The following is a 12,051-nucleotide window of genomic DNA, read 5'->3' as shown; positions in this document are numbered from 1 at the left end:
CAACCTGTGCCCGAAAAAGTTCTACCATCAGTACAAATTGAACGAACATTACCAGGGTCGGCATAAATTACCGAAACTTCGTTAAAACGTTACTCTTTTACGAATCTCTAGGAAATTGTCGTTTCTTAAAGAATTTCGCTACTGTGACTCGTATATGGAACAAAACTCTCGCTACACACTCAATCGATGTTCACTATAAACGTTTATTTATTTATTTATACAGGATGAATCATTTATGTGCGACAATAATATAACGGGGCAGGATTCGTCGAATACGAGCCATGGTTAAATTACTTGTACATGTAATCGATATCTTTGAATATTGAAAACAAGGAAATGTTCCTTAAACGATCGTGAATAAGTATAATTTTACGCACTGTTATCACTTGTCGTTAATCAAGCCGATTATATTGACTGTAAATACGGACGCTTCTGATTATTTTGTATGCTAAGCGTGTAAATTTCATTATCTAAATGTATACGAGGATAACACAACGGCGAAGGGTTGTAACTCTTGAGAATCACGGCTATCGTTCTATTTTCTGATAACAAACGATATCAATTTTCAACTTACTGATCATTGTACACGAATCAAGAACCTCGCTCATCTTTTTTACAAAATAAAGCAATTCATTAAAAAAAAATGAAAAACAATAATTGTCGATTCAATGAATGCTATACGTATCGATCGAACAGAAGGACGCGTTTAATGCTGCTTGTACGAAAACTTAACGCGCTATTTAATCTTAACGGCTTCTCCATGTGGTGAACCTGATGCTCGTAAACGTGCCCATAACACTCGCTGAAAGGGTTTAACCTGTCCTTAAAATCGTCTCGCGAAACAACGAGAGATCTAACAGGGAATGAAAGATGTATATCGCGTTCGATGTGCCATTTGGACGTGGCATTGAACGTCCAAACGGCACTCGACGCGACTTACCCATTTATTCGTAAAATATACAGCGAACAGGGCGGAGGCGAAAGATCTTCGCGACGGAGATACAAGATAATTTCACTTAAGTATAATTGCTTTCATGGTGATCGGTTAAATGTGTCCCCTAATCTGTGGAAGTCCACGTAAGCCCGGTTATCGACGCGTATGAACGGTGGTAACCATCGGTCAGAGAAATTCCAGATTTTCCAGGGAAGCGAGCTTAAGGAACTGCGGAACGATACTGATCCCCTTGTCTATTTTTTAGAGCGGAAGTACTCGCCAGGTGCAGCGATCGAATGGTACTATCAGTATCAGACTCTGTATCTTCGATTGATGGCGGAAAGTCATCAAATGGCCACCGAGAACCCGGCTTCCGAAGACGAGTGTTCCAGGAAGATCGAGGGTACCGGAAACGACGACGAGGACTCGGCCCGTTCGGAGGAAGTACTGGAGAATCTACCGAACGCGGTTTCGTTCATCGGAAAGAATGCTACGGCCACGAGTATCCGCGATTCCTCGAGCTACTCATGTCCCCGTTGCGGAAATGCTTACACGAGACCGCACTCGTTGAGCAGGCACATCCGGTTCGAGTGCGGCGTCGAACCGCAATTCGAATGCCCGGTGTGCCACAAGAAATCGAAACACAAGCACAACTTGGTGTTGCACATGAGAACCCACCAGAAACATTAATCACAAACTAGCCTGTTCCAATGATAATGTTTCTAATAAATTCTGCTCGCTTATCGTTTAGTAATTACACGCAGACTGACTTGCTGCCATTGTTGATTTTTATATTAAACGAGATTACGCGATACGGGATAGAGTTACGTAAATTTATGACGTTCGTTTATCTTGTTGCGTATTGTAATAACAAATGTTTTTATAACGATGTTAAAGTATAAGTTTTTAATAGATTTGTTAAAAGTACGAAGGTTTGCCGACTGTTCGATGTGAACGCACATCGATCGATACAGTGCCATTGAATTAAAGAATAGAGAAGAATATATATTTACAATTGTACGCCAATAGAAATAAATATTTTGTATTAATGAAATGTTATTATTTCGAAGGATAAGCTGTTAGAGAAGAATTTGCTTTCTCGTATAGAGTAGTCGATGTTCAATTAACTGGCTGTTGTATAGAAACGCGATTGCATGTTACGAGTAATTTGCAATCAATCGATACCTAATTACTGTTCACAGCGGACTAATCTCAGTTGCAGAATATGCAGTCAATTCGATCATCGAGGCTTGATTTTTCGAAGAAAGATATAATTATTTTGCGACAGCATGACTCGACATAAGGCCTTCAAAATTACCATATCCTTTTTGTCATTGTTAACATTATTTTGCTGTGCCAACACGCTTTTTCTACTTTCGTCGTTCTTCCTTTTCGTTGCATCGAACGTAAAGCTGATTGTTTGACGGAACGCTTAAAACGATGTTGCAGTTTGGAAGGTGCTGAAGGATTTGGAGGAGGGTCCACCGTTTCTCTGTCCGAAATGCGGACGTACTTATTCCCACAAGTGCAACTTGACGAGGCATTTGCGGCTCGAGTGCGGCGTCGGGCCGAGATTTCAATGCGCCTGGTGTAAGAAACGATTCAAGCATCGACATCACTTGCGAGACCATCAAAGAATCCACCTTTACTCGAATTGTACCTTTGAACTGCGAAACTGAAACAATTTCTTTCCTATCCCCTTCATTATTTTATTATTCCCACACGAAGAACTTATTTATTTATTTATCCAGCGTCTAATAGTCACCTAAGTAATAAATCGTAATTTTTTTTCTTGTTGTTTATACGTATGTTTTAAATTTTATACAAATCTGTTGTTATACTTCCTTTTTTTAAATCGCTACTAGTACTTAATTGCTCGAATTAAAATTACAAAGTATGAAGGGCATTAATAAATGCATCGGTTATCAAAATAAATTCTTTGCGCTAAAGTATTAACGAAACGATGCCATTTTTCAAAGGACTGTTAAAAGAATACATTATTTTTATGAAACTCGATGTACATAAACAAGGGGAATTACCCAAGTGTTACACTCACTTATTAATGAAACGCCTATACCCCGTTTTGTGGGCAAACGGCTAATTGTTTAAAAGATATTAATAATTAAAGTTAGTTACTATTTACATTGTGAAGTATGACAGACACACAAAACGCTTGACTCGCAATCTAAAGGTCCACGGTTCAAATCCATGGTTCACAAGTTTTTTTTTAATTATAATTTATTTCTTTTTGAATAACTATTACATAAAAATTATCATCTATAAAAAAAAAAAAAAAAAAAATGGGAACCGAGGATTTGAACCGAGGACCTTTAGATTGCGAGTCATGTGTATAACCACGGAGTGAATCCATGACTCGCAATCTAAAGGTCCTCGGTTCAAATCCTCGGTTCCCATTTTTCTTTTTTTTTTTTTTTTTTTGATGATAATTTCTATGTAATAGTTATTCAAAAAGAAATAAACTATAATAAAAAAAAAAAACTTGTGAACCACGGATCTGAACCGTGGACCTTCAGATTGCGAGTCAAGCGTTTTGTGAGTCTGTCATACTTCTCAATGTAAGTAGTAACTAACTTTAATTATTAATATCTTTTAAACAATTAGCCGTCTGCCCACAAAACGGGGTATAGGCGTGTTCAGCTCGACGAGCTCTACAAGCTGGCAAAGTTTCATTAATAAGTGAGTGTAACACTTGGGTAGTTCTCCGTATGAGAGCCAGTGAATTAGGATATTTTCAATGTTCGTAATCAGTGTGATCGTCGAGTTTGTGCCAAAAAAAAGGTATTAGTAAAGTATCTGTTAGCGTGTAAGTCGTAATTGTATACTGTATAACATAAGGAAAGTAGGTATTTTCTGCAAGCGAAAGGGAAAACATATTATGTGCGTGTACGTGAAAAGAATAAGGAAGAAGGAAATGCTACAAATCCATAGAAAGGGCCAAATGGCCGTGAACGAATCCGTCTGAATCTTTTGTAATCCGGTGCTTTTTGCGTACTATCACGAACCGCGGATAAAGGGGCGGTTTCGCAGCTTATATCGAACGAAGCGAACGAGAACGATGGTTCAGAGAATAATTGCAAATACCTCTAAACCGTGCCAAAGATACTCTCTAGTTTTTACGTTGAAAAAATCCGTACAGTGAATGGTATCTCGATACCTGTCGTTAACTATAAGACAAATCCGAAGATTGTATTTTCGTTTAAAGAGAAAAGGAATAATGTAACGAGTGCGTATCCTATATTATACGAACGAGTCGTACTTTCTTATGCAAATAATAGTGCAATACGCGCGATAAACGCGACTTTGAAGTTGATACGTCAACAGCTTTGATAGATTTTTGCTAGACGATTATAAATATATAAAAAGCGCATCGATCGTCAGAGAAACGAGGGAACTATTTCGTTCTAATATTAAATTCATGTAATTGTTGGGTGTTCCGTAGCGAAAGAAAGTTTAAATGCGCAAAACAGAGCTTCCGATATGTGTGGCAATGATCCTACAACTACTACAAGTACAAGCAGGTATCCATTTGAGAATTAGAGGCTGCTGCGAATAATAGTCCGGCGATTAAGTTAAAAATTTAAGTCGAATTTTAAAGTTCCTTTAATATTCAAACCACGAACGCGTAGCTCTATGTACTTAAGCGGAAAAAAGTGTGATTTTTCACTGTTTCATTGGCCTGTAATTCATCAACGACCGTGTAATCGTGTAAGGCGAATGACATACGTTTATTCAACAAAAGACATGTACCTTTGCGAATAAAATAAATTTACTTTTTATGAAAATCAATAATACGATGTATGATTAAAATATCGTAGTTGCCGCGTGAACTTACGATCTGAAATACCGACTGAAAATCATAATTGTCAGCTGTCCTGGTGCGCCACCATAGCTTTAGAACGATGATCTTAGGAACTACATCGTGGAGGAAAGATCGATGGATCGTACAGGTTGGTAATTAAGAAAAAAAAATTTTTTAAATGCATGACAAATTATTGTGGCATTACTGCAAAAGTGAATATTTAAAAATAGAGGAAATTTTAATTGACTACCCTCGAATTTGTAAGGTTGGGCATGGTAAATCTATATACCTATATTTGATTTGTGATAAAACAGTTCCCATCCTTATCACCGTTATTTTAAGAAATGATCGACTGACGATTTTACACCGATTGCCAATAAAAAACAGTTAAATATCAACTGATAGTAATATATTACCGATAGATGCAGCTGCGGAATAAACATTCCGGGAATTTTTGCAACTATTTTGAACGCGCTCTGTATAAAAATAGGCGCATCGGTCGGAATTTTTCAAATTAACTCGCCTCGCGATGCGTAACACGAGATCCAGGCAATTACTGAATCACAATGACCGATTAAACGCGGCGATAACCAGTTATCACCGATTTTCTTTTCGTCGCATCGCTGAACTTCGAAACTGCGTCTCAGAATTCCGCACGATCTTGAATCGGAGCGTCGGTGCGGAACAATAGCTCGGGAATACAAGGCGCCGGGTAATTTCTAAATATATCGCTGCAAAGAATTCGGCACTTCGTCAACGTGCATCGCACGTGCACCATTTTCCTATTGGCCTTTCGACACGGTGTGCAATTCATCGACGACCTTGGGGTAGATCCCTGCATTTCGGGACCGGCGAATGGAAAAGGACTGGAGGATCAGTAAGGAAGGAAGGAAGGAAAGAAAAGGGCGGGAAAGGCAGGAAATCGGTTCTCGTTTGGGGATATCGGTGGTGATCCCTTTTTAGAAAAAGGAAGCATTCCTGCGCGCTGACGTTTCGCGGGGCCACGATACGTGCGATCCAGCAGGAACCGCCGCCAGAAAATCAATCCGAAACGTCATGCCGTTGTGTGTATCAACATTGGAAAATCAATGGTAACCCGTGACGTAGGAGTCCCGCCTCAGAACGAGCCAATAGGCTTGCGCGCTCGTCCCCACCGGGGCTAACATTTACACCTACCCACACGACCGTCGGCGTGCTCATTCCGTAGCAGACTGCTGCACCGACCGGACGCACGCGACCGCGCGACAGATCAAAAACAATCGTTGAAAAGGCAGCACGCCGAGGCTACCCGTAAAACGAGAGAGCTATATCCGTGAAAGCGCACGAGGTGTATGCAGTTTTCCAGTCGACACAGCGATACAACGTGGACTGCAGCGTACCGACGATCAGCACTGGCCACACGTCATCTCCACGCATCGTCCGATTTCATCGAACACGAAAAACCGATCGCCGTCGCACCGACACGTAATCGACCCAGGCGTCAACTAGATCCTCGATCTTTTCCTCCAGCAAAAACAGTTTGCGTGCGTTTGTCGAAATAAATAACAATTGTAAAAGATAATTTATTTGTGATTTTCAATTAATAAAAACAGAAAAGAGAAAGAAAAAAAAAAAAATTAGCGCGAAAATAGCGCGCAAAGTGCCGGACGAAATCGACAGTTGGAAGGGTAAAACGTGTTCGTCGCCGCACCGAGGGACCGTCCAGTTTGAACTTTCCAGAAAGACGGAGCGAGAAAGACGAGGACGAGGCACGAGTGTGTACAGTGCGAGGAAAGGAAGGCTTCTTCGCGTGGAATAAAGAGGAATAGTGTGCGCGCTTGCTAGTGCCGGTTGCTGTCGAGATGGCGTTTATGATGCCTGTTGTGAAAAACGAGTGGGACATTTACAAGACCAACCGTAGTCGACGATCCTCCGAGTGCTCGAATCCTCAGGCTTGTCGTAGTAGGAAGGTGGGTAAGCGTGTATTTCTCCGCGACGCATCGAAAGAAAAGCGCGGGAAAATAGCGATCGAAATATATGAAAAATTTGTAGGAATAATTCGTGGAAGATCGCGCTTACGCGAGGATGAATCATCGACCACGAGTTCCGATTCCTAGACCTGCTATTTTATGCATGCAGCGCAACGGTAACTGGCAAATTCTCGCGATTACTCGGCATTCCAGCGATCCGTTTCTCCAGATCTCTAGTCGAACGATTGCCGCCTGTTTTGAACTATAAACCAGCAGCGCCATCGAGCGTTTCATCGAACCAATTCAAATCTCCATTGGCATATACGGCAAATCATTCCCAAAAAATGTCCTATCTCTTTGCCGACACGGTTTTGTACGAAGGGACGCGGCGCGGCGTGGCGGAACTCTCGAGCATACCTCTCTCGCACGGCGTGACGTAGGTTGCGCAACTTTGATTCTCAGTTTCGTAACGTATCGCGCGATAATCGGTGCCTTATCATTCTTAATCGCGCCACGATCCGTTGTGTTACCGATAACGGCATCAACAATTCTCCCAGTCGGATACGGACACACCGACGATTCCTATCGCTTCGCTATCGTTACCGTTACAATCTAATCAAAGTAATTATCTAATATTTGAATCGATGAGAATGCTGTTTTTAACGTAAAGATCAAAGAACGCTGTTGACCTTCTGCGACCCAATTAATTACTCTAAGAAACTTCTATAAGATATTGAATGAAATGAATTTCATATATAGAATAGAAGAAGAGTTTAAATGCGAAAAGCGCACGAATGGTTGCGCGAGGGTAACTTTTCTCGCTCGGGTTACTATTTGCGTCCGGGTGGCGCATGGCCACGAATCGGTGACCCGTTTGTCTTCGGTGGATTATGTAATTGGCCGCAAGCAGAAGAGGCGAGAATCCGCGGCGAGAAATTCGCCGTGTCGACGAATTGGTGCCGTTGGTGCCGTTCGATGCACGTGCGCGGTCGCAACTTGCGATTACGTGTTGGTTTGCGAACCACTGTTCTTCGATCGCACGGCCTTGTCTGCAACGCGTCGTTGGATTCGAGCTAGGAAGCGTTGTCCGACTGACGGGATCCTAATGGATAGCTGTTAACGATCGTTAATGACGCGACCTCACCACGTGCCGGTTGAACTTGTCAACGCGTTTCGCATTTCTACCGATTCCCGTTCCGAATCGTCGAGAAGTTGCTCTCGACGTAGATTTCACCCGTCGCGTTGGGTAGCAAAGAGAATTCGAAAGTATCAAAGTTGCGAGTCAGATGAAACGATGATCATCGCGATCCAGTCGAATATGAAATATAGGTTCGAAGTGAAAGCAGTCGCGTATCTCGCGATCGTTTTTGAAAGGCAAACGACGAGTAGTAGGAGGCACAACGCCGTCGCTAATGTATCCCCGGCGAGGAAGGGTTTGAATAAAGGAAATCGGTATGTTTGTTATGTCGACAGGTGTCGGAATGCTCGAAATCCGAGGGCCCTTCGTTGTCCACGTCGCCAGGCTCGGACTTCTTGACGTCCCCGGCTCACCGTTCGGTGCCCCTCACCTCGCGCCACTTCTCGAGGACTTCCTCGAGGGCGTCTCAAAGTTCGCTGCAGAGCCCTAGCAAGAGCACCGGCTCGTCGCCGCCGAAAACCGGCAGCTCGAGCTCCTTGAACAAGTTCCACAACCGACTGGTCGACAAGTTGAAGAAGTCGTTGAAGAAGGCTGAGGACAACGCAGAAGACCAGAGAAACTTGTCGTGAAACAGCCAGGGGGTTTCGGGCCGGCCACCGATTCCCGGCTCGAAACCGATCGAGATCCGACGCACCTCCGCACCCGTTGCCGCCCCCACCAAGAACAGCAACGTGGTCGCACGATCCTGCCCGGATCCGTCGCCCTCGGCATGGTAAACCTAAACAATAGCAGCAACAACAACAGCGGCACCAGGAACAGGGACAGGAGCAGAAGTGCTAAACGAGAAACGAAGCGAACGGAACAAGGGAAAGTCTCGTGTTCGGATCGCCACGACGACGACGATGACATCGATGAAGAGCGAAACGATCGTGAAAATCGAAGGAAAAGTCAACTACCGAAATCGTCTAAAGTCACGATCGTTCGAAAAGATCCTTGGAACGTGCAGTCGTCGTTGAGGAAATATCGAAGATCAAAGATCACCAGCGAGCGGAAGATTTTGAGAGAAGATTTTTCCAAGGTCAGCGGAATCGTTTCGATCGCTTCGAAAGAAGATCTCGCAAGAGTTGGAGACATAGAGGCCGACGTTGCTTCCAACAGCCGAACACAATCTGGTACCCAGTAGGTTGCTACGCTCTCTTCTACGTTTCTCCTCCGACCAAGCAGAAACCTCGCGAAGTTAAACTAAACGAAAAAAAAAAAGAAAATCAATTCAAGTCTTTTTTCCCCCTCTAATTTCTCCTGATTGGATCGTTATTCACGAAGATGCCCGTTAACTTCGATCGTACAGAAGAATTCGCAACAGATCGTTTTCGTGTTTCATTTTCAGACGAGCAAAATGGGGAAGCAAACGGAGAAAAGCTAAAGATACAGAATCGATCGACAGCCGCGGCTTTCCTTTCCAAAAATCCTAATAACAATCGGAACGATCGCGGGAATCGCGATTTCTTTCTGATAACTGTGAGAATCTGTTTAGGGTGATGCAGGGAAAGAAAAATAATTAAGGAGACGCGAAAGTGAGAGAGAGAAAGGAGAGAGCAACAAGGGAAGAACGAGTCGCTACTCGATGCAGAAGGAGGCTCTTTTTAACGAGCAACGATCGCGATGCAAGCCGGAAGACGAGGGAGCACGAGAGAAGAGAACCGACGAAGAGGTGGCATCTAAACCAAGGGAAAGAGAGGTACATAATCGCGACGGGAATTTCGTCGTTCTCGATAATGGCGTGTACGCGTTCAAGTGTACATTCGTAGGCGTGTAAGTCGCGCAAGGTTCGCGGCCAAATCGGGATCGTTACAAGATCTCAATGTCCGCACCTGAAAAAAAGCTTAGTTCCTTCGTTCTTACGTTATCGCGCGTATAGAATCTTAAAAAAAAAACACGACTCGATTTAAGCGTCACACGCGACATTATTTTTCGTTTCATTAAAGTAATCGATCGTGCCGCGAGCGGATCCAGCATTGAATCATACCGATCTTTCGAATTTTTCTCGCGGTTCACTTTCGTTCGAATTCTCCACGTCGAGCTTTTCACTCGTTACGCAAACGATAACCATGGTGAATGTGTGTTTTTGAAACATTAGGACCGGCTGAGAGAAAGAAAAAACAGGCGTCGACTAAACGAGGCGTAACTCGGCTCCAATTCAAGGGAGCTGTTCCCGTAAGAGCTTCTCGCACACGGACAACCGGAAACGCTCGTTTTCGTCGTTAACGTTCGGATCGTTTGCTGCCTTCAAAAGGGAATACGCGTGCGTGCGCGCGAAAAAGAAAAGAAAATAAAGTAAAATAAATCTGCAAGCAGATAGAGAAACAGGGGTCACAATATATTACATATACATATATTATATTATACACATATAGGTGAGAGCTGATGAAAGGAACGGCGCCTAAGGAGAGACTTATTTTAATCGCGCATCGTTCGAGCGAGAGATATTAGCTGTACTTACACACGTACATATTTATTTTCAAACTTTTGTTACGTCGTCTCGCGATTCTTCCACGCGATTGGAAGACCTACGCGAGTAGCAATTACCGTGTCGAGACGATACTCGTGTACTCTTATTATTGGAAAACTTTCGATGTATCTCCAATCGGTTCGATTCGATTCGATTTGTTTTCGTTCGCTCGATTCGGTTTCCAATTGGTTCGCAGTTGATGATATAAGGCGAAACACGTTCACGGTATCGTTTCGATGCGATCGTATTCGCACACGACACTCTAGGCTAGAGGTGACGATATTAAACCGCGAAAGAGATATTTTCTTAAAAAACGATCCTCGCAGTGTGTGTATCGAGATGTGTGTGTATCGTATACCGCTTTTTTCCTCTGTCCCGCGCCCGAGGTACTCGATTTTGCTGTTTTGATTAGTCGTTACGAAGCGTTTGTTAAATTCTTGCATAGTATAAACGCATTACTTCCGTCGGAAATTAAGCGATCTGTTATCCGTTGTACGTCGAACAATTTTTCTAACCGAAGTGATCAAAATCCCGGGAAATCGAAGATGAAGAAGGAGAAAAGTGTCCTCGAAATTCGGACGCAGAACGACGTCTTTCGAAGGCATCGAATGAAAAATCACAGAGATACCTTACGTGTAATTTCAAGAAGAAAAAAATATATATATTAAATTCGTTTCTAACGCGCGATGAAAATAATCATAGACCAAAGAATAAGAGTGGTTGCCTTTCCCGCGCAACTATGTCTTATCGATTACGCTTTTATTCTTTTCCATCGAGCAGTCGAAGGTACGATGTAATATTGTTTGTTTTCCGTTAATTGCAACGTAGCTACAAACGTCAGCAAGATTATCGACTCTTTTTCGATTCGACAGTATTAAGTATGTCACGCGTAAGATAAAAAGTTTTACGTCGAAAGCATAGTGATACACCGACGACATCTTCTGCGTCCACCATTTTGCCCGTATTTTTCGTTGTCAAACAAAAGAAGAACAAGAGAAAGAAAGAAAAACAAAAATATGAAGTAATATTACGCGTTTCCTCCTTATCGTTTTTTGCAAAATTACGAAGTGGGAGCAATTAAACGATACCGCGTGTAACTCTGTGATACCGTAAGCTATAAGGTAGAATTATTTTGCAATGATCGTATAAAGCGAAAAATGAAAATAAAAAAGAGGAAAAATTGTTGTTGAGGAGATGTTTATTGTTACGACGAAAATTCGTACGAACGCTTCGATTCTCCGTCAATCAACGCGCGTTTTTTGACAGCGGAAGCGAGAAGTTCCTTCTTCGTTCAGCGAAAAAAAAATGCATCGAAACGGCTCAAATTGCATTTTATTCGAATTCTCTGTAAAAATTCGGACGAACAAAGGGAATTCGGCAAAATATATATACATATTTCCTGAAGCTTAAGTATCTTTCTTTAATTAGTAACCATTGCAGTAAATCGGTGAGGCGCAAAATTAGAAGAAAAGAGGAAAAATTCACGAATAAGCTGAATGCTACGTAGGGAACCGATCCGCTAATGTTGTCGTTTCATGTAAGACTGCTTTAGAAAAACAGAAAAAAAAAAAAAAAGAAACAATAGAATTTACCGATCGGATGTTATAAAACGTGGTGCTTGACGGAACGTTGGAACGCGCGGAGGATCGCGCAAACTCGCGAATTTCCGCGACGATTTCCCGCTCCATCGTTTCGTCGGTT

The 12,051-nt window shown here is 42.6% G+C and overlaps 3 protein-coding genes across 3 annotated transcripts; all 3 read left to right on the top strand.

Annotated features, from left to right (window-relative positions):
• The first annotated feature begins 86 nt into the window (after nt 1-86).
• On the top strand, nt 87-2,499 carry LOC117604380 (uncharacterized). The gene has a single exon (XM_076690319.1). The coding sequence runs from the start codon at nt 1,100-1,102 to the stop codon at nt 1,622-1,624; it is 525 nt and encodes a 174-aa protein (XP_076546434.1). The 5' UTR covers nt 87-1,099; the 3' UTR covers nt 1,625-2,499.
• A 2,922-nt stretch (nt 2,500-5,421) lies between these two features.
• On the top strand, nt 5,422-11,932 carry LOC117605970 (uncharacterized). The gene is made up of 2 exons (XM_034327873.2): nt 5,422-6,703; nt 8,177-11,932. The coding sequence occupies exons 1-2, from the start codon at nt 6,596-6,598 to the stop codon at nt 8,468-8,470; spliced, it is 402 nt and encodes a 133-aa protein (XP_034183764.1). The 5' UTR covers nt 5,422-6,595; the 3' UTR covers nt 8,471-11,932.
• On the top strand, nt 8,611-11,932 carry LOC143305694 (uncharacterized). The gene is made up of 2 exons (XM_076690259.1): nt 8,611-9,020; nt 9,376-11,932. Exons 1-2 carry the CDS (start codon nt 8,611-8,613, stop codon nt 9,401-9,403), a joined length of 438 nt encoding a protein of 145 aa, XP_076546374.1. The 3' UTR covers nt 9,404-11,932.
• Nucleotides 11,933-12,051: the final 119 nt, after the last annotated feature.

Source organism: Osmia lignaria, chromosome 9 (assembly GCF_051020975.1).
Source record: "Osmia lignaria lignaria isolate PbOS001 chromosome 9, iyOsmLign1, whole genome shotgun sequence".
Lineage (NCBI taxonomy): Eukaryota > Metazoa > Arthropoda > Insecta > Hymenoptera > Megachilidae > Osmia > Osmia lignaria.
This window is presented reverse-complemented; position numbering and strand designations above follow the sequence as displayed.